Source organism: Acanthopagrus latus, chromosome 19 (genome assembly GCF_904848185.1).
Source record: "Acanthopagrus latus isolate v.2019 chromosome 19, fAcaLat1.1, whole genome shotgun sequence".
Lineage (NCBI taxonomy): Eukaryota > Metazoa > Chordata > Actinopteri > Spariformes > Sparidae > Acanthopagrus > Acanthopagrus latus.
The window spans coordinates 6,188,759-6,215,785 of record NC_051057.1 but is presented as its reverse complement, the minus strand read 5'-3'; the positions used below and the strand labels follow the sequence as shown (position 1 = coordinate 6,215,785).

The 27,027-nt window shown below is 42.2% G+C and overlaps 1 protein-coding gene across 9 annotated transcripts in view; it reads right to left on the bottom strand.

Moving 5' to 3' along the window:
* Positions 1-249: 249 nt before the first annotated feature.
* The window catches only part of mpp7a (membrane protein, palmitoylated 7a (MAGUK p55 subfamily member 7)), a 134,425-nt gene continuing 107,647 nt past the window's right edge, over positions 250-27,027 (bottom strand). For all 9 annotated transcript variants that reach the window (XM_037078459.1, XM_037078461.1, XM_037078460.1 and 6 more), the window contains 6 exons: positions 23,647-23,817; positions 17,661-17,741; positions 14,598-14,691; positions 11,840-11,948; positions 10,065-10,208; positions 250-3,193 (listed from right to left, as the gene is read on the bottom strand). In XM_037078459.1, the coding sequence (XP_036934354.1) occupies positions 3,014-3,193; positions 10,065-10,208; positions 11,840-11,948; positions 14,598-14,691; positions 17,661-17,741; positions 23,647-23,817 (779 nt within the window). In that variant the 3' untranslated portion in view covers positions 250-3,013. The remainder of the gene's footprint in view (positions 3,194-10,064; positions 10,209-11,839; positions 11,949-14,597; positions 14,692-17,660; positions 17,742-23,646; positions 23,818-27,027) is intronic.

The window sequence follows — 27,027 nt, the reverse complement described above, 5'->3', positions numbered from 1 at the left end:
TACGCAGTCCAACTAAACCATCAGGTAGCCGATTAACTATTTAAATGAATGAATTACTTTCTAGAGCTCTCGTGTACACGATGAAAGGTCTGTTGACACAAGCTTGCACTCTCCAGCAAACTCCTATAGTGCAGCTGAGAGGAAAGGAATATTTTTCTCGAAACTGAACAACGATGGATGTGAATGGCACAGATCCCAGAATCACTGGAATATCTATATTTTTTTTAATAACACCTCAGAAACACAAAGTCTAGTTGGATTTTCTTTAATATAAAATGTAGCAGTTATCAAGAATAATGCAAATTCATACAACTTGCCTCATAAACAGCATTTCATTTACAGCAGGAAATTAAAAATATTTTCTGGAGACTATACAAATCTGATTCTGAACAACAAAATAAATGACAGAAGGGGAGGATATGAAGAGGTGAAGGAATAACAGTAGATGGAAAAGTGAAAACCAGGATTCAACTGACACTATTTTAACGGTTACAATTAAAACAAGTAGTTGCAACGTAACTAAAAACATAAAATGGTGTTAGTTGTATCGTGCTGTGCTTGAAACATGTAAAGTGTTGAGGTGTGTAAAGATCCCTTTCAAATGTGTATTATCATTATAGCCCCAGCATAAACACTTACATCACCCTTTTTAAAAATGGACGGAACTCAATAGTAGGTGGAAAACACACAAGCTGACAACTGGCATACAGTAGGTGCAGCTATTTTTCAAAAGGCTGTTGTTTCCAGATCACAAGTTCAGTTTTGCGGTTTCCCCAGGTTGACAGTTTGCTTCTTCTCACAGTGGGTTAATGCACTTCATTATCTCGAGATTGGGAATCTCAATTCTTTTTTTTTGTTTCCATTGTCAGTGTTTCCCTGCATCGTTTGGTATTATTTGTAAAATCTATAAATAAAGGTTAAAATATATACACCTTGTTATAACCGGAAATTGGCTGTAAAAATAGAGAGAGATAAAGCAATAAGTTAACTCATTCTCACAGGAGGGGCGTATCTTTATGACAAAATAATAACAGCGTTGAAAAAAATGACTCCACCTACGGCCTGTTTTGGGTTCCACAGAAAAGAGGTCAAATAAATGAACACTGGGCAATGCCACCTGAGCTGGACATACAGCTAGTGTATATGCAAAATGCAAAAAAAGATGTGCACAGTGTGGTGGCCAATTGTTAAAAAATGAAAAGAAAAAAAAAGACAAAACAAAACAAACATAAAAAACTGGGATTTGTGCGAAATATTATTGGCTTTCTTGCTAAGACTTAAAAAGATTTAATTTTTTTTTTAATCACACTAACATAAAAGCCAGAGGGTAATTAGCTTATAGGCATTAAGACTGGAAGCAGGGGGAAACGACAACTTAAAAGTTGAGAAATATACGTAGCAGCACCTTTAATGCCTACAAATAAAGAAATATCTGGTTCACAAACAATAAGTTTGACAGCAACCTCATAAAACCAAAACTTTTGTGCTAATGAGCATACTTTTTTAAAATGTGGACAGGGCCAGGCTGATAACTACTACCCGTTTCCATTGTTTATGGTACGCTAAGCTACTTTCATCTCGGCTCCACACATTAATATATAAACCTGAAAGCGGTGTCCATCTTCTCATCTCACACTCGGCAAGAAACCCCCCTAAAAATCATTTATCAGGCTTTGCTACATTGGCAGCAAATGAACCAGGATCTATCAAAACTATTATTTGTACGTTGTTAATGATAATAACACAGAAAATCTTATGTGTACCAGAACATACTGTGGAGTATCTCTTAAAAAAAAAAAAAAAAAAAAAAAAAGTACGGAGTGAAAAAGGAGCATGATAGACTGGGAATGGGAGACTCAAAATAGCAATAAAACTTCTAATGCTCATAAAGTCAGGAGCGGCTACTTACCATTTGTCTGATTCGAAATCCTGGAAGTGTGCTGCGGACCCTCTATTAGCAGCCTTGCTGAAGCCATTTTTATGTGAATAAAAATAAAGACTCCACCCTAATAAAACACAATTGTGAACATTTTCTTCTAGCAAGCAGCCAAAAGTGTCCAGTTCTGGGACTTTTAAATGGCAAAGCTGTTATGCTGGGCACCTTCATACGAAGAGTGGCTTTTTCAAAATGCTCCTAAAAGGAATATATAACACCTAACTAAAATGGCTCTCTATGTGCTTTGTAGAGGGAAAACTAGACCAGGGTGATGAAATCAAAACACTTGTCTGAAAGAAGAGACGCCTCCTGTGTGAAAACCATGTCTACCGTGGCTTGAGATCAGTTTGCGCATAAAGTCCAGATATGTATATAAAAAGTTACACCAAAAAAAAAAACAAAAAAAAACAATCAGACGATATTAGAATATATAAATTTCTCTTACATATAATTACACTTACTGTACTTTTCTTGAGCGTGTACCCGACAATGTTTTGTTTGGAGCAACAGTCATGGAAGCAACATAGAAGCATAGAAATGTAGTGAGACAGAATGCAAACATGTCCTCCCCCTCCCTGCACATGCATGTATGTTGTGCACCAAGAAGAAATATGTCAATCCCTTTGTTTTCTAATGGTCTAATGTTACACGTACACTCAAGACAGTTGGCATGATGTGCTGGCAGGACTGCTGGGGCTGTGATGGTCCAGGCTCGTTCCACGTTCTGGTTTGGACCAAAGAGCTCAAACTCAATGTATGGGGGACCCAGACCTGGATCAATGTCCAAGGCTCATTATTCTGGACAGGTGTCCTTAGCCTCACCCCTGTCAGATCCGGGCGGACCCGGAGAACCACGTCCAGACAACCACTAAGGATGAAATCCAACCCAATCCCAAGCAAAAGCGTATTTTTAGCTCTGTGCAGTTCAGGTATGGTGGCACAGCCGTCCGGTGCCGCCTTGCTTTATTCCCGTTACCCCCCCTCCCCAACACCAACCACAGCAGACATAGAAAGATAAAAATAAACCCTGCATATTTTCTTTCAAATCCCTTTTCCCTTTATACAGTTTGTTGAATCTCAGGAGTGAGTCCAGCTGACTGGAACCCAGTGAGCCTCCGTCTCCACCTTCTTCAGCACCGACCGCAGCTCGCTGAAGGCGGCCGAAAGGTCGTCGTTGACGATGACCTTCTCGAAAAGATGGCCGTATTGAGTCTCCATCATCTGGCCAGTCGTCACCATTTCCTGAAAGTCCTCCTCCTGCAGGGTGAGTGAGAAAAGAGGAGAGAAGACGACGCAGATTAAAAAAGACAAAAAGCAGAAATTTCTGCAAAAACCAAAGACCAACCAGTTAATTTTAGGCTGCCTATCTGCTGCTTAGAAGGAACACCAGCCACAGTCAACAAGTGGAGATAAATTCACATACTGTAAACACAAATTACATGGCCTTGAACACGCAAATAAACACAAAGTGGCCCGTACGGAGCCCGTTATAACCTCCCAGAGACATGGTACACACACACACACACCAACCGGGGCACTGACCACGCACTAAAAGCTCTCCATACAACAACCTGACCTCAAGGAATTTTCATAATTTCCTGCAACGAATACACACGGTTATCCAATTCACAAAGAAAATAAAATATCCTCAAAATAGGAAGAGGACAAAACATAACAATAATTTCCAAAAGGCAGACGCGTAAAACATACATTATTGCCGGTCTGGATTTTATATGTGCGCGATGGGGAAATGACAGCTTGCGGCAAACACTGCTCCGCTGTCAGATCCGAGAGCTGTGACCGCGTGAACCCTCTGCGCGACCAAATGATGTGAAATGCTTACAAATGGACATGAGCTCTGGAGGCAATGATCTTACAAATGGGGCAGAGTCAAGAATGCAAATTCTGATTCGAGTCAGACTGGAACAATTAATCTGACGATTTCATACTCAGTCAAAAAGCATCTTAACTTTACCAACGATGACCCCTGATATCATCTGAACTTCAAATCATTCCAATTTAAAATGCTGAAATCATCAACTAGTTTTTTTATGTTTTTGTTTTTTTAAATGGACGCACTTTGAATTAAATGGCCCATGAGATGGCAGAAGTGGGAGGGAAATTGTGCATTGCAGATACAATGGGTTATCGCATTCAGATGTAAAGACTGCAGTTCAGTCGGGAACGCTCTCGTCATTGGTTTAACCATTTATTGCAACAGACGGAATAAATTAATGCTTGGCGATGACGGCTCCGCCCTTAAGATGCGCCCTGAACTGAAGCAGCATGCTAAACCAAAACAGAGAGCACAATGCAGAAAACTCCTCAGGGTGCACCAGATTGAGCCGTGAGGAAGACAATATGTATACTGTTGTCATACAGTTTTCTAATCTTGGGCCCTGAAAGGAAAAAGGTGGAAGCTGGGTGGTGGCAACAAGCATCCCAGCAGCACTTGAGTAGGAGAGGTTATGAGCTAGGAGGGAGCCATATTTCAATTGTCCGCCTTGTGGGGACATTAGCTAATGAAGATTCGATGGGCAGGCTGTCAGCTGATAACAGCTGGGGCGTATGACTTCCGTTTCCTGCATGAATACAGGAGCCCCGGGTAGGCAGTGTTCACTCCCAACCTAATAAAAATGAGTTATTTGGCTGTCCCATAGTTAGCACAGTCATTAGCATCATTAGTCAAAAGAAAAATGGGCTGTAACATAGAAAACATACAACAGTCAAGTGAATATATATTTTGACACATTATTTTATGTGTAATGGCTTTCGTAGGGCTCAAAACACAAAGTTAAGGACTTTACTCTGTACTGCTCAGCCAAACCGAGAAACGCGAACTGCTGGATAATAACGACAGATAATCTGGACCAACAAACTGTCACTGCAATCCTTCATGCCATGAAGTTCACATTGCTAAAGAGCTCTCGTCCATTCGGAGGTAAAACAATACAAATGTCAGTATTTTTTCCCCTCTGTAATGCAATGCTGCATTCCAAACAACTTGGACATTTCTGCCCTTCAATGATATGCCACTCAAAAGATTGAGTTCCTACTTGTAGACTCGGGGAAAATCTGTTTACGCCACATTCACAAAGAAGCAGTTGTCTGATGACACACAATGAGAGCAACACCGATGGGGAGGAGGCAATATTTTTGTATGAGTCAAATTCAATTATTTCCTGACGATCGTCAGAAGACATCAGTACGGACAAAACTGAGACTGGTGTATCTTTTTATGTGACATAAACATACATAATATCCATGTTTTAAAACTTATCACTAAGTTGTATAAATAACAATGACTGTGATTAGAGAAGACAACCTAAAAAGGGTCTTCTAATTGCCATCAATTAGTACTGCCAGTAATTAGTAAAACAGTAAGAAATCTAAATTTTAAACACTCCCGCAACATTACTTTGTGGAAAAATGTCCCCCAATTCAGGCAGACTGATGGAACCAGCCTGCTAACGTGGAGGCTTACGCAGGGGTCGTCCAGGGGGACTAAGTGTTTTCGAAGTCATTATGCAAATTAGCTGTCCAGTGCAAAGAATAAAACCACGTGCTAAATGCGAGGGATGGCCAAATAACATATTTCTATGAGGTTGGGAGTAAACACTGCCTATCTGGGGCTCCTGTATTCGTAGAGCCCAGGTATCTCTACGCAATGGTCCCTCTGCGTTACAGCTGTGTGGGCCCCCGGCCGATCCTGGCCTCACTGCACCGGCCGGTCCAAAGTGGCTCCACTGATTTAGCCTATGTTTTTACAGTCAACTTTAGATTTCTACACAGATATGGTTTTATAGTTAACCCATTTGCCAAACACACAATTATAAATACACACAGATGCACATTCATGCACAGAAACTCAAACACACACACACACACACAATCACACTCACACATGCTTCCACACCCACAAATGGGCAGAATCAAGCCGAGTGTGTGCATACATCGTGTACGCACATAAACATGGCCTCGTTAAAGCTGAAAACTCCTAAACGGCTCAATTTTTAGAGACGCTCCTTCCAGCCAGGAGTTACTTCAGAATGTTTCTGGTGGTTTTCCGCTTCATAATGGATTAGCTGTGCAGCTAAATATAAACGCTCACTCGCTGTGACACTCTGCAAAAGCCCTGTCTGCCTTTTTTGCCCGGCTGTCTTGCATGTGTCTACCTTTCAAAAAAAAAAAAAAAAAAAAAAAAAAAACCCTTGCGCTCGATCGTCTTTGGTGAGGAGGGCGTGATGGTTTTATCAGCCTGTGCCTTGAAGGATGACAGGAAGAGGACAGACCGAGACAAAAAGACAACTTGGGGCGAGGGAGATGGTTTGCTGGCCTGCAAAAGGAAACTGTTCCAGAGGGGGGAGGGGACTCTATCCTCTGTCATCTGGACCCAAGCCCCCACAGGACTTCCACTGTTGGACTGAGATTTACAGATGACCACCGAGTCCAGTGGCAGGAAGACAACCCCTCTCATCTGTCCGGGGAAACAAATGAACCCGAACTGCTCGCTGTTCTCACTGTATGATGTTTCCTCGTCCACCAGCGGGTCTCTGCGTCTGTCTCTCGTTAGGCCGTTTAAGGTAAAAAAGAACATTAATCACAGTGGAAAGCCACTAAAGGGGCGGCTGGGTAAAGAGATGGAAAGAGAATCAAAAAAAGAAGAGGAAAAAATAATGAGATAGATGTGGGATGAAGTTAAAGGGGCAGAGAGGTGAAAACAATGAGGGCACAAGAGGCGAATGGAAAGCTGGTGGATATTCTTTGGCATCCATAAATCGGTGCCCGATCCCTCTCTTCAGAGGGCAGTTTGAGCTGATGCCACTACTTTACTAGTTCATCCCCAATGCCATTAGATTGCATTAGATTTGCACATGGAACGATGTAGGGTCTTGTGCCCGTTTAAGCACTTTGTTTTAGCACAGACTGATGCCTGTTTTAATTGCACAAAATGAGGTTACTGACTCTCGGTTTTGTGTTTTACCCCTGATGGATCTCCGTGTTAGATTTAACTGGAGGGATGTTTTAAATGCTTGTATTTTTATTGTTGTCTCTGTTGAAGTTTTATACTTGTGGATTTTATTGGGTCCGTTTTAGGAAAATCCTACCATGACACCATAAAGTTTTTCATCACCTAAGAGGGACAAAACAGCATGTGTCGGCCTCAGGTGTCATCTTTTATGACCACCACACACACCCAGTCCTCAGCGGGAAGCCTGCTTTATTGATCCCGTTAAAACAAACCTGTCTTCTCTCTCTGAAATAAGCCTTGAAAAAACCAAACCAATCATCACAAATCAGCCTTAAAAGTTTGCGGTAATTACGGTTAATGTGCCATTCTCCGCACTAACCGCATTACAGCCTGATTTTTATGCATTACATCAGCCTGTTTTTGCTTGTTTCTGCTCAACGCTTCAGTTCCTCTTTTGAAAAACCTATTCTGAACCGTCTCCAGCACAAACAATGGGCCTAAAGTCAGAGCGCTGTGCTGGAACAATGAGTCGACTGTTCCTCAACCTTTATCATTAAAGCAGACCTGTCTCTCTAGCAGAGAAATACAGCTGGCGGTAGACAGAGTATGTCTGAGATGACTCAACCAATGACAGCTTCTCTTTCAGAGCCTTTTAATAGTCAATCTGAGGTGGCTTACTGTCAGTGCACATGAACATTTACACACAACCTCGTATGCTACCTGGCTGAAATATGCCTCCCTCTCACAGTTTTATGGAGGTGTATTTGTATTACTTGAGAGAACAGCAGAAGCTAACATAGGGACGGTGAGTAATAACAGCAATGGCATGCATCGTGAGCAATCATTCCATTTCTGACAACTAAAGCTCATTGTTCTCTGGACCCCTGCTGGGAAGCAGACGGCGGCAAACTGATATTTCACTGTGTGACTAATGCAGGCCGACTTTGTGTCCGTGTCAAACTTTTAAAGGTTTGACAGGGAAGTAAAATATCTAGGGGATGTTCTGAGTCTGAGCTGACCTTCAAATGTGACCTGTCTGCACACTGTGCGGTGTGTGTTTCACCGAGAATGGGTAAAAACCCAAAGAACCATGCAGTTAACTCAATTATAGTCACTCAAGAGAAAAAAGTTACTCAATTGTTAAAGGGCTTGCAATGTTACCTATCTACCTTTTTTTAGTTCTGATTTGATTCTGAATTTGAATATCTGCCCAATACAAATAGCTGTTCCCACACTTAAATATCTAAAAACTGTTGCAGTTGAAGGCTGTCTCATGTCACAATATTGCAAGTTCATGGTCCTCTGGAAGCAACACCTTCATGGAATTCTGGGAGACAAAAAGCATGGAGACTGCTGGATGTCTTTGACCAACTGTCGAATTATTGATTAAAACTGTGTCCTTCTGATAGCTGTTGAGTGAACCTCATCAGTATCAGCACCCGATGCATCTCTGGAGCTGCATCTTGTTTGGAGTGTTATTTCTGGAGAAAATGAGCTGCAATACATATATGACATGGTCAATCTCAGGCATGATTGATTACCATCAGCTGTTGAATACCATCTGCCTCCTCCAGATCACAGTGCATGTAATTGAACTTTGCCTAGCTGACTGCTTGCCCGTCTCACATCACAGGCTATCCCCATTCTGCTCCTTGCGGGGGACTGCTGCTTCCTAAAACAACGGGAGCCGACAGCCCAATCCGGCTGGCGTTAACCAAGTTTAGTTATGCAGTGAATGGCAGCTTGAATGACAAGAAAGGCAGGAATGTTAAAAAAGGTGTGGTGACTTTCATAGATGGACTTTTTCACAAGGGAAGATGCAATATTCATCAGAAAATTGAGGAAATTCATGTGGTGTTTTTATTATGCCTTTGAGAAGCTAACCATCTTGATAGCGATGAAAAAGAAATCTTTTTAGGAGTCTTAAAATATAAAGGTCATTAATTAATTCATGTGAAATCTGCGTTTCATGCCAACTACATCTGTAAACTTTAAGTAGCCCGAGTGTAGGGGTTGAAGGACAGTGGAAAGTTAGCAGGAGTTGGGCTATATTAAAAGCAGTAAAACATTATGGTACACGTAAAATTTGAGGTGTCTGTCTATGTCATTTGCGTATGTTTTCAATAAAGACTCATATGAAACATAAATGAAACCCCACCATGTTGGATGTACACCTGCAGAGCCCAGTTCACACCCCATCACCTCCTCCACTGTTGCCTTTCTTCACTCCTCCTCATGCTGCATATTCTGCGGTCAGTCAGCCTCCGTTTCTCTTTCTCAGCCTCCCAATTCCTCATATTTCTTACCTCCTGGAGTCCCATCAGGCCGTGTCTGGTGTGTTGCTGACTGGGATCGTGACCTTAATACTGCCTGTGGCGAGAGAGACACGCGAGCGAGCGCCGGGCCCTGATGGGGCTGGGAAAACCATCATCCACCCATCATCCCCCCCCGCCTGCCCGCCCCCACCGGCTCCCCCACCCTGCAACTTCACAGCAGTACCGAACACCAGCTAATTGGTTTCATGTGGGTCCCCACTGGGCTGGGATAAAGGTGTGTAAGGGATGACCTCATCACTCACATACACATACTGTACACACAGAGTCCAGATAGCCATTCTGTTATATCTCCTGCTGGTAATCTGTTGAAATGTGTTTCTAGAACACCATCACTTTATTAGACTGTGTGTTCAGTGTGTTTCACCAGCTATATCCTTCTTGTGACTGATCATCTGACAACGCATAGATGACATTTTATACAGACAAGATCACTAGAACACTGTTTGTGTCTGCTGTAAATTTGCTCTCTGGCTACATACTTGATATCCCCTTTTATCGTTACTTAATGTATTTCCAATTAGCTGTATCCTGTATCTACTCTGCTCTAGGGTTCCAGTTTCCTCACAGAGGTCTTTAAACCTTCATTTAACTTAATCTAATCTGAATAACATTTACAAACACCACTGAGTTTGGGATCATCAGCTGAGGTGTTAGCTACACACTGAAAAGTACATCAAATTGACTTCCTGTGATTGTCTAAATCAAGGCAAACCCGACCCATATGGTACTTGAAGCTGTTTCAGTGTAAACTGTACACAACATATGTCAATCGATGTTTAATTCAGCGTGAGAAATAAACTCTTTCATCACTCTTTCTTACCGTGAATGGCTTGGCAGATCCCTTGTCATCCTTGCCTGATATGATTTTGGCGTTTTGTCTGGTCTCCCTCAATCTCTCGATCGTAGGAGGCTTCACAAACACTACAAAGGGTTTAAATTCTGCTGTCCGCAGGTGCTTTATCGTCTGAACAGAGAAAAAAAGAGACCAAAAATTCATGTAAATGCATAGGAAGAGTGTAAGACAATACCACTGAGCAACAAGAGGGTAGGAAAATGTTTAAAGTAGTAGGCTGGGGCTTCCGGAGGTGTCGCACATATGATGGGTCATGCAAGTGTCTTTGCGGAGTTGTCATTTTCACGCACAGTAGCGAATGTACTTCCACCGATCTGTTTCTTGTGTTTCAGATGGGTGAGGTGTGGCAGGCCAAGAGGATCTGGCACCTTGTAGTCCCAAGAGGGCGGCTGTGGCTCAGGTCTTTAAAGATAATTCATGTCAATTTGAGATAGAAAAAAACTTGGCTTAGTGGTCATATATTATGACAACGGGTTGCTACCTTTTCAGGGATCACAAGCCAAAATATCGGATTAACGTATAGTTATCTAGTGCCTGTGGTTCTTTTAGAAGACAGTGAAGAGTACATTTCTGTTTGTATCTGCCTGGCTCTCCTGTGTCTTCTTCCTTGTCACAAACGCATAAAACAGTACCACCAATCTGGTTCCCAAAGAGGTAGAAGAGAGTTCAGAGGTGGTTAGTGGTGGCGTCAGGCTTCAGTCTTTCCCTCTGGTTCTGGCACCGCGATTGGGGATTCTTACTGTGCTAATAGGCAGTGGGTCAAAACCCACAACTGATAGGAAGATGGATAAAAACCCAAAGGAGGGGCAGGAGAAGAACCACTGAGAAGCATTTATTGGAGCTCTCACCAAGTCAGCATGGGAGCAATAACATGCTTTGCCACTGATCTGATCCATGAGTCATGTTGGAGTCATAAAGAAAGGTAAGTGGAATTCAAAACACGACATAAACAAATACAGTACGCAGTTAAATATACATACACGTACATGAACTTCCATAGACTCTTTCTCACACACTAGCCGACGAATGACTTTGATTGCTTCTCAGGCCAGGTTAAGGGTTAGGGTTTGAGAACATGCTAGGCTAATCTATATAATGTTGTTCTAAGTTCTACATTATAGGCAACTGGACTCATTTCAGTTTCTGTGGGTTGCAAAGGCTAGGTGAAGACACATGTGAATGGCTCACCTAGACCTAGAAACCCACATGAAGGCCGGTTTGGTCAATGACCCACAAGTGCCCCTAATGACTCTAAAACTCAGAGTTCCCAATAGTCCTTAACAACTCTGTAAAGACACTCCTTCAGAGGGTTTATAGCCTGCAACTCCCATCCAGTTAAGAAGACTCTTGGATGAGAGGTAAAATGTCTTCAACCTTCATCAATATATAATGTATAATTTGCCTGTGTGAGGAGCTGGTGAGGACGGGGATGACCGATACAGGCCTGGCCCTGGATTAATTGGAATAGTGTTCTGGGATTTACTCGGGCACTGAGACAAACCAGCCATTTGTGTAGGATCTGATCGCCACCACTCAAGAAACAAGCCAGAGAGGAAATCTTCAAATAGAGGAAATTAGCAAAGCCCCTGCTTTGGTAATCCATTAAGCAGCCAAGACCTAAGTGAAGACCGAGGAGGACCTTGGAGATCTACCTCTTAGATAGGTAGGTGCAATGCTGGAAAGGGATAAAAATACAGGGAAGAAAGGGATGGTAACATTAGAATGGGATGGAGAGGACTCACATGAGGCTGAACATCCAATAAGCACACTTTGTTCTTGGAGAGGACGGAGCGTATCGAGTCTAAACTCGTCCCGTAGTAATTCCCTTTGTACTCGCCATACTCGATGAACCTGACAGGTGAGATGGAAAGAGATTGAGAGGAGATAAATAGATTGTTGAGCACCTTTTGTAATGATACTCATGCAGGGATTAGTATCTAATGCAACACTAATGTCCCTTTGGAGTAACATCAGAATCTTGTCCTAATCCGCTCCACTGCGTCAGCACACTCCAGAGATTCATCTGAGAAAAAATGATATATAAAAACCTTACAAATCCACAGAGACAGGAGGATTACTCTTTCAACCGCTGACAGATCTGAAGATAGTATTCTCCTGCACGATTGAAAAACCAGACGTTTTGGCCCAGCGTGTTTTTTTATAATCTCCTGCGCTACCCTTTCAATCAGTAACACCTGTTTGTTCCAGAAAGACCACAAAGCCCCTGAATGCCAAAACCATCCCTCCGTTAATCCACAAGGATTTTGAGCTGCACGGACACAAGCAAACAAACACTTTTCCACCCAATAATCTCCCCCCTTTCACACCAATCTGCTGTTATGACATTTAAAAAAAAATGTGTATGTGTATTTTTAGCTGAAAACAAGAAGGAAAAAAGGCAGCGAGGAGAGAGCAGCTAATGAGACTGTGTGGCACGCTCCCAGTCGGCTCATGATGAGTGTTGGACAAAATGACTGCCTTAGTGTGACTGATGCCATGTAAAAAGACCTTTTTATGGTAATTGCCCATGAAAGAAAGTTTTACTGAGCCTTTTTTTATTATTGAAAAGTGAGACTTTTTTTGAAATTAATTGAAGAGCTTACAGTAGCCTGTGTTTAAAAACTTACGCCTTGCAGCAATCTCCGCTGTTTATTGTCAGAGGAGAAGGTATATAGATTTAGAGGGAGGCATGCCAGTGGACGTCCGGCTATATTGAGATAATGGATTGTTGCCATTTTGACACAGAACAAGGCTTCCCTTGGGAAAGTTGTTCAAGCTAAACGCACGTTGTTGTGGCCTCAATTCAGAACCCTTTTATTTCTGCACATTGTTTCTGTTGCATGCAATGAGGCTTAACACAAACAAGATCATCTCACTCCTTGTCTACTTCCCTGCCTTGTAATTTCAGCGTGGAGTGTCCCACGCATCCATCCCACATCACAGCTCCGTCACTCACCCCTCCGACTCACTGAAAAACATTGCATGCCTCGACCTCCACCGCAACATGGCCTAAATATACAGCCCCCCTTTGCCTTCTCTTCTCCGCATGCTCTGACACTCTATATGCACTCACCACCACAGGCTTCCCTCTGTGTCATAGGGAGCATGTGTGTGTGTGTTTGCGTGAGTAAATGTTTTGCATGTGCACCCTACAGTATACCCCACCCCCGCTTCCGGCTCGTGTGAAACCAGCGGAGAGGCATCAATCATTCTTATGACTATTACAACTTGCATTTCAATTTGTCGGCCACAAATGTCAAGGCGGGCCATGGTGTGGCATTCAGAGAGACTGCCTGAGGAAAGGCAGAGGCAGAGACAAGAGACCTCGGGGCCACTGTCTGGAGATCCGTTACCAAAACAGGGCCTGGCCCTGTCAACACCAGCTCACACTCAGTTACAGAGAAACACAGACGACAGCAGGGAGGATGTGTTTGAGCAGTGGCAGCAAGTGCCGAACCAGTCAGACTGCTGCTTTCACTGCTGCACCGTCTCCCAGCGGAGCAGAGCGCAGATAGAAAAGGATTCTGCTGTTTTCATTAGGGCGAGGAGCTTCAAATATCACATACTCACACATAACACAGTTATTTTCATTAAACCTTGAACTACTATAAACATTGTATAAATAACTGGAATGATTAAATTCCTTCAACTATGATTAGGGCTCAGATATAAAACTGGTAAGGTGAGACACCACAGGTACAAACATCATTTCTTTTTTTCTCTTTTCTAAAGAAGAGAATCTAATTTCTCTTTAGATTTTTGGCTATTTTGACTCCATAACATGACTTCTTAAGACTAGGGGAAAGAGAGTGCCCAAAATAGGAATAACTTTAAGGTTTATTTTCATTTATATTACTGTTCTGGACATTTCTGCAAATTAGAACATTTGATTAGATCATTTGTGTATGATATATGATAATCAACTATTGGTTTAACTAATTAATATAGCAAAAATGACAGTTTGCTTACCTGTTTAACAATTTATCAACAAAACAAAAACAATACTGTTTAAAATATTATTCAGCTACATGAAACCAGAATGATTTAGTGTTAGGGCACCTGCAACGGTTAAAAAATGTAAAATGTTATGTTAAAGGAATTTTGATAAAAAGAACTATTTTGAAAATAGTTACAATTCTAACAGAATATAATTAGGAGATATTTCCATCAGTGGAAACAGTTTACATGCCAATTGAGCTCAAATGGAAAATTGGTGACATGAAGTTCAGTGTTTTTCCATCATATTATTAGAGAGTTGAGGATGTTTAAATGAAATGAAATCAAAGGGTTTGTGTGATGTATGAGTTGTGTGTTTTTTTAAGCAGCAGCTGGAACACAGTGGGGACTGCATAGTGATGAACACATGTTCAAGGAGGCTGCACAGGCAGGTCGTCAATGTCTGTGGTCAGTGCTCACTGTTTAAAGTTAATGTTAATCTAAAAGTTTAACAGTGTGTTGGGTGTTTTTTCATTTTCCCTTGGCGGTGCCCGCAGTGCCTACTTGTTGTTATGGATATCCGTCTCAAAGAGGTGTTTCGAAATGAAGTGGTACTCCACGCCGTCAGTCTCCTGGTTCCTCTTGGCCCGGCTGGTGTCTGAGAGAGAGGAGAGGAGAGCTTGTGATTACCTCAAACCCAGACTGTCTGACTCACTGCTGGGGCTGAAAGCATCTGAAGTGAGCCCCTTATTAACATCGCTGGAAGTCTGAAACACAGCATGTGTGCCGTGCCAACCCTTGTATATATTATTGTGTAACAGCACCATAAAATACACAACCTGTAGTGCTGCAGCACTAAACTCAGACACTTTACTGACATTCAGCAGAGGTTTACTGTGTCTTATTAAATTTGTCTCTTGTAATGTGGCTGCAAAGCCCGTAGAAACAGAAGCCTGAGCATTAGCCGCCAGCGTTAGCCGCTGCAAGGTAATTGAGTTTGGGAGCTCTCATTAACATCAAGTCTCTACATTTACTTGGCCATAAACCATAAAGCCTTGTAAAACGGGCAGTAGGGGCGGCACGTGGAGGGAACGTGAGCACACTGCGCCGGTGGATTTGTAAGGGTCAAGGGGTCGACTCACACCCCGGCTCATTTCGGGAGTGCTTCAAAAGGTCAGAGGGGAGAGTTGTTCGCCCGTCACACACTTCGACCCGCTCCAAAACAAACTATTAAACTTTTATCACCTGCAACCAAAAGTGCCAAGCTCTGCTCTACTCTCCTCTGGGTTGTTCTTTTCGTCAGTGTGTGTTGATGCTGCGCCCTGGTAGTGGACCGCTGCCTTTCCTTTATATGGTCCAGGCTGATCTACAGGGTTCATGGAAAACCAGTGGTGTGATTTATACAACGTGTCACTCGCTTGAGAAGGAGAGACGGCCATAAATCCAACTGTGGTGAAGAAGACACTGAGGAAGATCAATGACTTTCTGTCATCAGCCACAGACAACAGTCGGAAAAACACGAGGGCAAGGCCAAAACTGCCTTGTCACAAGATAACATATACTTATACCTCCCATTCAGACATGTGGAAGAGAAAGTGCCAACAGCCTGTCGGTAGTCAGACCAACACCATCCACCATGCCTTATTTTGGCGTCTGTTTTGTGGCGCAGAAAATAATTACAGTGCAACAAAAGAATGTGCATCCGTTCAATCCCAAATCATGGAAAATATCAGTAAACTTGGACGGGAATCAAAATGTTTAACCCCCTACTCTAATGGCTTATTTTAATGCTCCTTGGCTGGTTTACATTTTACGGCGACAAGCACGGAGAGAAAGAGAGAGGGGAAAAAAAAAGTCTTAACCAGGGCCACAAGCCGGTGGTCTCTAAAGCTCTGGTTTTCAAATTAACAAAAAGGGGTAACATTTTTGGGCTTAATCTGAAACAACAGCAAGTGTTAAACACATCCATGTGTCCATTGGCAGCAATCAAACATTAAAAAAGAGGGAGACGAGATACTTTTCCGAGTCTCTTTCCTCTCAATGAGAGCCAAGACTTGTGCCATATGTCTTCTATATGGGTCAGAATTAGAATGTCTGGGCTCTATTAAAACACAGCATCACAGGTCACATTTGAGAACAATTAACATGCCTTGTGGAAATAAAGGCCCCACTGATGGGATTTTAATACCAGGGACATTTCAAGTGTCAGACTCAACCTGGACACATCCATTATGCCACACAGCATGTAACAAACACAGCAGAATTATCAGCAGTCGTCACATTTCCTCAAACTCGTGTTGCAGTTTCCCTCTAAGACCCAGACGGTAAACTATGCAATTGCTAATGCCACTGCCCTGTTTAAATTCATAAATCAAAAAGATTTATTTGTCCCAACATTCTGGCTTTGGGACATCAGAACTGCAAAAAAAAAAAAAAAAAAAAATTAAAAAGCTTGCCGTTTACAACAGAGTTGGAAGGCATTCGAAATTATGGCGAGCTGTTGCTGGGTCCTTATACGGGAGAAAAAGGGAGGAGACAGAAAGGGAAAAAGGCAGAAAAAGACCGACAGAAAGAGAGAAATAAACTGAGAAAAAAAGGAGGCTGGGTAGCTCGGTGCCAACTGCTGAAGCAGTGGAATGGCATGCCTTCAGGAGGTAGAAAAACGCAGTTTCTTCAATCATCGGGAGCTTGTCGGGCAGACTGTGAAAAGCTGACAATTACAGAGGAGGAGAAACAAGTGCCTAGGCCTTGCTGCCTTAGAGCTAATACAGACCGCCTGCGGCTGTGTGTCAGACTGGACCTTCATGGCTCAGACAGCTAAACATCCTTAACCTAAAGTGATTATTTAGATGTGTCGCACGAAAGAAAACCTCACAGGGTGCACCGGGGTGCTGTGCAGTGGGAATTTGGTCTGGCACCCTGAGCGCTTACAATTCTCCAACAGTGATTTTACAATGTGTTGTCAACTGAACTAGTGAAGACTGTGACAATGCATCCATGCACCAGAACAATCTAAACAGCAGCTTCTACTTGTTGTTTGCCTATTTCACCTCTCTGGGAATCTTGGTTGTTACAGTAAGTCGCCCAGATGTTGCATCAGTTATAGTGAAACCTCACTGACAGCAAGACATGTTCACTTTTACCTCAAGAACAAACCAAACTCCACATACAGCAGAAAAAAGAAAGCTTTCTCATAAAAGATTTTGCTTGTTAAGATGCATGCAGACATTCCTGGTCCTCTCCCCTGTTTCCTGCCCATATATTTACTCACTATCAAATTAAAAAGTGAAAGAGGCAAAAGCTAAAATTAGAAAATGTTCAGCTTTTGAACTCGCTCTAATTAAGTTCACACAGAGAATAAGAGCACAAACCTTATCAAACATTTTACATACTGTCATCTTACAGTGCAATCTAAAACCTTTTTTTTTCCTAAGTTGTTCTGTTGTGCTATATGCGCTGTTTAAACAATGACATTTGACAAAATGGTCTTTGAGAAAGAAAGAAAAAAAGAAGAAATATGAGGAAAGGAAATACTGGAAGACCGATGGAATCTACTGGACGATGCTCAACAAATGTTGGATGTGACTACGGCCAGGGATCGACCTAACGTCAGAGGAGAGAACTTACGTGGGATGGTTACACTGAAGTGCTGGGGGTCTGCGATCAACAGTTTCCTCTTGAGCTCATTCAAGCCAACACCTGTCGGTCCTGCGCAGACAAAAACAAGCAGGCACAGCATGACGATGACAGAATTCACAGAATCAGACAAGAGAGAGGTGCTACCAATCAGAATGTTTTTGTTCCCCCTCTTCATTCAGTGTAGAAAAGGCAAAGTCAACACCAATGTGACAGTCTTACCTGGAATAAGACAATACAAAGGAACATAATTAAGGATGTATCCCAGAACCGATTTTTGCAAATGATGTTGTTTTAGGAAATTATAAATCACATATAATAAACTGAATTGTTTATCATCATCATACGATATGCAATTTTACATACAGTTTTTGTTTAATATGAAAGAAATCGGGTTTTATTTCCCTAAACTTGAGGGACTAAAACAGATTAGAAAGACTTTTTACAGGTGAATGTCATCAGTCTACACTGACGCAGCGGAGGCCGAGATATTCTGACTTTTAGTCTACAGTGTGGATCAAGCTCCAAAAACACTTGATCCTCCTGTTCCAATATTACTACTTGCCAGCATCTTTCATTACACCCTCCCCAACATCATCTGGTTTGCTTTTTCAGACTTTTGAAAGCTCCAGTCAGAGCATGACAAACAATTTACTTTTTTTTTTTTTTTTTTTTTTTGGTCAGGTTGAGCAGTACTGATGATGTCTTACGGTAATTGAACTTGGCAATTAAAAGTGAGTGACCCTTGAAACAAAATTAAATAATACAATACTGGATTAATCTATTAAAATAAGATTTTAATAGTCAGCTACTCTGATAATGGAAAAAGATGCCTAACATTTGCTGGTTCCACCTCATGGGAGGAGTCTTTTTTGTTCTAGACTGTTAGTTGGACAAAAGAAGCAATCTTTTGCACTCTGGGAAGTTGTGATGACTTTAAAACAAAAAAAACCAAACAAAAAACAGTTTTCTCATTTCTCATGTTATTCATTTCAATGAAACAGTTCTCTGTTTTCTTATCTCTTGTCTGTCTCTGTTCAGGTGCAATGTACATTTTCCAACTGGCATCAGTTTTCTCTTCTCTTATCTTAACTCTGCTTTCTATCATAGTGCCTGTGCTGACTGCACTTCTAGACCAGTCTCACTGTTTATTCTCAAAGAAATGGGAACTCTGTCAGTGTTTCGTTTATGTAACATTAAATCGATTTGCTGCAGTGTGAATTTAATTTCATCAATTCGATTAAAACAAAATCAACCCAGCCTTTCGAGCAAATACAATTGATTTAATATGACAGTGCAACAGAAGTTCGACAGTCGCAGTCCGTTTTTTTAACCGGTTCCTCACTGTAGTCTGACAAAACATTCGTCTTCCAGTCTACTGTGGGTATACAGTAGAGGTAAGGAAGCATTTTTTCCCCCGTATTGTCACAAGTCATCTGGACTTTGCATCCCCATCCCATCCCAAGAGGGAAAACTGAGGCAACGAGTTGGAGAAGAGAAGACAGGAGGGACTGTTGGAATACTGATTATGAATTCTTCTGTGGCTCCAAAAGCTGAGCATCCATCCAGCATATAATAGCCAACTGCCACAACAAATCGAGATGGGAAAGTTCGATCAAACAAATTCATTTAATTCTGATATTAAAGAACACACGCAGCTTCGGAAACTGATTTTGAACAGATTCCACAACACGCAGCATGTAGAACGCATCCTAATTTCATCTAAAATTAGCTAATTAGTTAGCATCTGTAGATATAGTGTTATGGATGTGTATTTTTCACTTTTTGTTTAAATCTAATGCCCTTTCATTTTGTTTTTTACACTGGTTTTGGTTTGGTGGAAGTCTTTTACAGTTTTTGTCTCCGTCTCGTATTCATTTCTGAAACCCACTTCTCCAGTATTTTGGTGCTTGTTACCAGGCTACTACATCATCCTAATTTGAAGCGAATGGCATCAGTGTCTCCAACGAACTTGACAAGAAATCAGTTTTGGAGTTACAAGTGCATGGCTCAACATTTCAGTGTTTCGCCACAGCTCCACAGTGTGTGGACAGTCAGAGACGGCGCTTGATCCTGGCTCGAGATTCCTCACATGCCTGACGTTCTGGGCAGGCACTACAATCGCATCAAACCCTATTGGAAATTCGTTTCTCCAGGCAAATGTGTTTAGCAGGCCAGTCCTCTAAAACAAACAGACAATGAGTTCACTCAGCAATGCGGATTAGGTGGAAAGAGAGTCAGAGAGAGAGAGAAAAAAATGTGGAAAAAGACAAGCTCTGTAATCCTGAGAGAAAGAGTGCTCCTGTTTCCTCACATGCTATCTGGGCCGTTCCTCTACATTTCATCTGGTGTGAAGCAGGAAAGTTTTCAAGACATCCACAACTTGATAAATAGGTGCGGACAACAAGGCTCTTTTTTTTTTTAAGCATAATCTCCGAACACTGGCAGCCTTCACACAGAGACAAATTCACACTCTGTGTTTTCCCTTTACTTCTGCGCCCAGCAACACATGGTTTGGGTCCTATTGTGTCTGACTCCTGAAAGTGATAAAAGCTGTTTCCTCAGCACACACACACACTCTACTATGAATTCAAAAAGAAAAAAATAAAAAATAAAAAATACCTTGACCCTCTTTGGACAGATGGCGCAAGGCATTCTGTGGTTACCATTTCGCATAAACAAGCACATGGCCGACATGAAGACAGCAATCAATCTTAGCTGGGGAGAGTTTTTCGGCGAGCAGGAAAAAGTCAAGAGAACCTGGGGGTTGAGAGCTGCTGATTTATTAAGATGAGGAAATGGAGTTCATTTTGAATTTGGTCCGGGAGCGCAGTATGGAATGCAGCAGCACTGTTTGAACAAGGCTGTGCACCAATGTTGTTGTAGGTGCTGATGATGGCAGAGGGCGGTAATAGAGGCTCTTTTATGAGCCTTATCACAGTGGTGCAGACAGTCCTCCCAGCAGGCCACAAACCTCCACAGAAGCGTGTTTACTTGAGTCTGAACGTGGATATCGAGGTCCGGGCACGGGGGACCAACAGAGTCATGTGTGCTACCCTCAGTATGACTAACGGCCCCACTTCTGCATGCCCATAAAACCATTTTCACCTTGTACATGGCTCCCTTGCTTGCCACTTGTGATATCAATGATGCATGGCAGCAGGCCTTCATCAGAATACCTCAGGTGGCGATTAAAGCTTATTCCAGCTGCACCAGAGCCTGCCAAGGGGGCCCAACAGGCCCACCACCAGGTCTTTTACAAGCAGGAGCAGCGCCCTGTGGTCCTATTCCTCCGTCTGACCTTAAACGTGCCACTTCTTTGTGCATTGTTTGTTTCAAACAATGCCCCAATACAGCAGCAACATTATAAATCTGAATGCCACAATAAAAAAAGTCCAACTCTTCTAAATGTTTTGGACTACGCTGCAGTATTTACATTGTGTTTGTGTGATTTTCTCTGCCTCCGTTTGTCTCTCTCGCTGGCCCTCTTGTGGCACCCCTGGCCTTGCAGATTGCTGCGCTAGTAAAAGTGTCAGACTTCATTACCGCACTCATTAGAGAAGTTGCTTTTAATATCGCAAGCTTAATAACTTCCAGGCCAAGCACGGAGCACATCGCATGCGGTCTGTGCCAACAGGCCGAGGCCAGGCCCGACGAGGCCCGGCTCTGGGCTCCAGAGCCTTAACCCAGCCTCAAACCTCCCCCGTCTCCCCCACATTCAGGGCATGGTGTATTACAGCACTACACACCAAGCTGGCAGTGCTGCTACCACAATTTAAAGAATGACAGTGGTGTAATGTGGTAACCACAGGTCATTTACAATGCACTGCTACTACATTTTCGACAGGATGAAAGTCTTCAAATAGAGCTTTAATATTATACATTTGGATACCACATAAACATTAATTTAGGCATCAGTGTACTTAAAACATAACATGGCTTAACCCTGAACAAAAAGCTTTCAATTCATCAAATTCTTTCTGTAAGTTTAGCGTGTCACGTTGCAAGGAAATGTGGAAATCAAAACCCCATTTTGTCAGGTTAAATAACCATGTTTCTTTCAAAACCATCAGCGGTTCAGTCACTTCACATGCAGCATGTTAAAAGACATTTGATTGCATTAGCATGCACTAGATTTCTCCCTCCTGTAGTGACCAGGCTATTTCTATAGTGCCTAGCAGGACATCATTAGCTAGCTATAGCATTATGTGGGGTGACAAATTTATTTCACCACCAGCACGTCCACAGTGTACTATCTCCCAACTACATGGAAGCTATCCTTGATGCTAACAGAGCAGCTAGCTACAGCTAATAAGATATGCTGATGACAACTGTCCCAATTTCAGCCATCAAGATCAATAATCAGTGACTAGAAATGTCAAGACTGCTTTTGCCTACGCCTGAAATCAAGGACACATTGTTTCAAAATCTAAGAATTTTGAGTGGTAATTTGTATTACAGTAAACTAGATATGTGGCATGAAGGGTCGTATGCTGGGACTGAAAGAGGGCAGAGAGCAGGTCTGAAGCCGGGGAAGCTGAGTGAATATTTGCAGCATGGACTCATAACTAAGACTGAGTTTTTCTTGCTTTTATAGACTAGGCGCAGACACTTTCGGTGGAAAGTGATGAAAACACACATCCTTACATTGAGAAAAACATGTGCTGCACCCCTGAACAGAAAAGCACAAGAGAATTCACAGAGAAAAAGACTCTCTTATAAGAAAAATCAAGAGACTCCGGGGAGAGGAAAAAGGAGGGAGGCTAAGAAACATAAAGCAGATCTTTCCTTGGCCCTCCACTTTGTTTTGTGTGAAATGGTCCATGGGTTGTCCTCCAAATTATGGAAGTTAATTGAAAATATTTACATTAGCATGACAGGTGGCAGAGGTTCAGCATCCTCTGTGTAAGGCTGTGTCACGCTGGCAGGAAAATGGGCTCACTAATTAGGGACACGTCTGATGAAGTCCATGCTCTGTATGGTGTGTTTAAGTGAATGAAGGCTTGGTCAGTCAGACTAGGAGCATACCTCTGCACAAAGTATGTGTGAGAAAAAAAAAGAGAGAGAGAGAAGACCTTGAGACATTGCTTGGCAGTGGTTTTCATTTTTTAGATTAACTTCACAAACGCTTTAAAACTGCTGTTGGGATGTCTGAAACAAAAAAGACGAAGACTGGGACAGACTTGTGTGTTCCCATTCCTTGATGACTGAATACTGGTTGGAAGAAATCACACTGAGAAGTTGGGGAATGTTTTGTTTCATCAGTGTCTGGGACATTCTTGTCGATTTTTGTTACAAGCAACAAACCTAACAAGAAAAACATGTGGAAAAACCTAGCACTCACTGATGGTACAGCTTGATCCTAAGCAAGATTTAAGTCTTTACTGTTGCACCTGGCTTAGCATATTGTTCCACCATTTGCTGGCATCGCTCGTCTCCTAACCACAAACACAGAATGAGAAACCGCTAAATTCATTTCAAGACCTTGGCACATTGTAAAGGTCTTTGCAAGGCTTTGTAACACGCGCTCCTCCAGGCAAGTGTTAACAATTCCATTGGCTCGAAAAAAAAATTATAAGGACACCAAGAGTGAGGTGCTGTATATGAAAGTACTAAATGTGACTGATTAATATTAGGTCTGCTGCGTTGATTCCACTGAGCGCTAAAAGTCAAAATTAATGAGGCCCAGGATGACTGCCAGCGGGTCCCCGCGTCAGGATGCTCATTTCTGGGTTGGGGGTCGGGGGAGGGCAAGGCCGAGCCACCTGGGGCTTCTGGAACTGCAGAACTCTGAGTCACAGAGTTGTTCTTGAGATCTGTATGTGTCACCCTGCTGGTTTTTATTAAAATTTATATTGCCAAGTTTAACAGAAATAGAGCCCCACTCAAAATTCAAATATGAAGTCTTAGGTAAGCAATGACATCAGAGGTTGACAACAATGGCATTTCCCGATAAGGGTTTCCGTCTGCTACTCACCTACGATGACCACCAGTCTGTGTTTGGCTCCACTCTGCCTTCGGTACGATGTGACCTCCTCATACGTCGGCACGTCAGCCATATCATACATTTCACTCTTCTTGCACTCGTACATGGACTTGTTGGTCTTTTTGTCTCTCCTGCTGAGACGAAAGCTTCTCCTGAACCCAGCTGGACAAGAACAAAAAGACAAAAAAAAAAAAAAAAAAGGCTTGTGTCAGTGTCTACATTCAGACACGAGTGTATGCACACTTAAACTTGCAGCTGTGCAATTCGATTTATGGTCAATTCAGTGTCTTGGCAAACACCTCCACAGCTCCATGTCCAATACCTCATATTGTATTGTGCAGCTTGGTTTTATGAAAGCTGTCTTTGCTGTAGGTGAAAGCAGAACAGAGTAGCACTCGGCCAAACAGTTTCCCTGGATATCACACTCAAACGCTTGATTCACATTTTCCCCTGGTGACAGGGGTGAGTGCATTTTAATTTTATTATTCTGTGGAAAGGATACAGATACCTCTCGGAGAAGGCTGTGAGGTCTTTAATCAAGCTATGAGTGACCCATCCTTATTTTTATTTTTTTTCCACGTCTTGATTCTTATGGTCTCATACCACAAAGTACATACATTTTGCTGCTACAGATTTCTCAGTGGGGTTTCAAGATGGAAGTAGCGTGGGTTCATGGCAGTAGCTGATGAAAACAGTCTACATGACTCAGGCAGAAAAGTTCATGGACAGGGTAGCGTTTTAAAGTTTTATTCACCTTAAGTTTAGTCTTGTTTGCCGACTTCCTTCCTCACTCTCTGATTTTCGCCAGGAGGTTATAGTGACAGGCAAAATATGTTGTATTGTTATCATGATATGAGACTCGATATCTTCTTAGATTTTAGATCATTTTAGACAAGTGTTGTCTTTTTCCTGGTTTTAAAGGCTGCATTACAGTAAAGTAATGTGACTGTTCTACTTGTTCTAATATGTGCCTTTACCCACTTAGTCATTATATACACATTACTGATGAATACTTATCAAAGGTCTCATCGTGTTAATATTTTGTGAATGTTCCGATATGCATTATTGCTGTAATATCAATATTAAGGTATTTGGTCAAAAGTGTCCTGATTTTTGATTTTGTTGCCTAGTGTAACCTAGTATTTTCCTTGTATTTGTATGTGCTTTGAGGATATCTCAAAATCTCCAGATATGTATTGTGCATATAGCTTTAAATAGTCACAATCCTATTAAGCTGCATAATGCTTTTTTATTTAGAGAATACCGATGTCAAGGATGGCCCTCTTTTTAATTGTCAACACTTTTTTTGTCTGAACATCATTTGAGTTGGAGTGATGATCCTAGGGTTAGATCCGGGTTGAAGAGGTTCAAGCAGATACGTTGCATTTTATATGTTAATGCCAGATTTCTGCTAAGAATTCATTGTGTGACATGGAAGAAACTTGATGTTTTTTTTTTTCGTATAATTGACTGCTACAGGATGTGAATTTACTGCTAGTTAGTTATTGGTCGATCACATAACTGTCAGGCTATGATTTGCAAGTCATTCACATTGCAATTCTAGATAGCGGTGCAGTACGTGTGTGCCGGTGCATGTGTGTATATTTTAGCGTCTAAGAGTCATTTTACAACGGCTGTCATCTTTGATTGGTTTATGATGTGCGCTGCGTCCTCACGCTGCCATCAAAAGCGGATACAAGAGAATGCACACCTTGTTCTGATAATCTATGAAAGTATCAAAAGGAGACATTCAGCCCTAATTTGAGGACCACGGCTGCATATATATGACAGATGTTGGTTGAAAGTCGAAGGAGATAATTCTCCAGAACACAGGATGTCTAATATCTTATTTCTGCATATGGTCCTGGCTTGTTTTCAGCCTTCTCCTCCATTATTCTAGCTTTTAAATGAGGAATTAATGAACTCAAAGATTTGATACCAGGGTGCAATTAAGGCAGCATGAAAATGATCTACTAAAAGAAGAATCAGGAGTGGAAACAGCTCCTGATGCCCGCCCTTTAATACTTTCCACAACATTTTCAAAAAAAAAACCTGTGGGGCTGTGCAGACAAGCAGTGAAGAGAAAGAGTCTGCATTCCTGTCAGCTTGTTCTTTTCCAAACAGTCTCTTAATCAGGGATGGAGCTACGGACCTCTGCTGAGTTACAAATGAAACACACTGTAAGTCATCGGAGCAGAATAATAATATTTTTGCATGGGCTTGTGTATACGTATGAGCGTGCACATGTGGCCAAGTACTGAATATAGTGTTACACTGAACATTTAAGGCAGACTTAGTTCCACTGTGGGCAACTTGTGGCTTGCGTTGTCTGTGCCATTCCTCCTGTGGTTAATCTACTCATACAGCAGCCTCACCCCCTCCAATCCTACCCACCGAGTATTAGCCTCTGCCACACGGTGGAAAAAACACACCGCTCATCTGCATTTCTTCTGTAAAGACAACAGACTGAAACCTATATTCACAAGGGCTGACATCACTACAATAAACAGTCGAAGTATAATGCGAATGATATCCTTTTGAAAACAAACAATTTTCTGCAAGTTCAAACCCAAAAACCAACTCTGGTCAGTCATTTATCACAATGCAAACACACTACTGACCAATTAGGCTTTAGTGATACTACGAAAGTCATTAATTCTATCCGTCTATGACAAGCTGTCATGTCATTAGCTCTGGCCAAGGGCAATCTCTGCTACTTTCCACAGGGTAGGCAGGTGCACAGGGTTTCATAATGAGGCTCTGCACTTGATGTGCCTAGAACTCTCAAATCTTCCTAGACAGCTTCATCCAAACAATGGGCAGAATCCTCCAGAGCTCCCCTCTAGCGCTGCCTAAGGGATAATACATTAAAGCCTCATGCAGCAGTGAGTAGCACCCCGTCCCTTACCAAAACCCCTCCACTAATCTTCTCATATTCAGTGCTGATGGAGACTGAAATAGACGGAGGGGATTGGATTTGATTTTATCCAGAATTAAGGGATGGTCCAAGTCCCGTTCAAATAAAGAGAGCCTGCCCGTTTGTCATGAAAAGCTTTGAGTATGTTGGAACACCAACATGTTTGTCACAGGAAGATCCAAGGCTTACTAGTTGAAAAGGAATGTATGATATGTGTGGTACCAAGATCTTTCAACAGTTTGACAGGTCAAATCAAATTTGTTGACAATAGTTCTGTTTTGAATTTCCCTGGAATGAGAGCTGAGGAGTGGCAGTGTCCTCGTGTGGTGTGTGTTGGGGTATTGAGTTAAACTTTCCTTGCTTGAGTCTCACACACACACGCACGCACCTCCTAATAGTGCGCACCAGGCTGAGACTGGGTAATGGCCAAAACTGCAAATGAACACTTGCGTGTA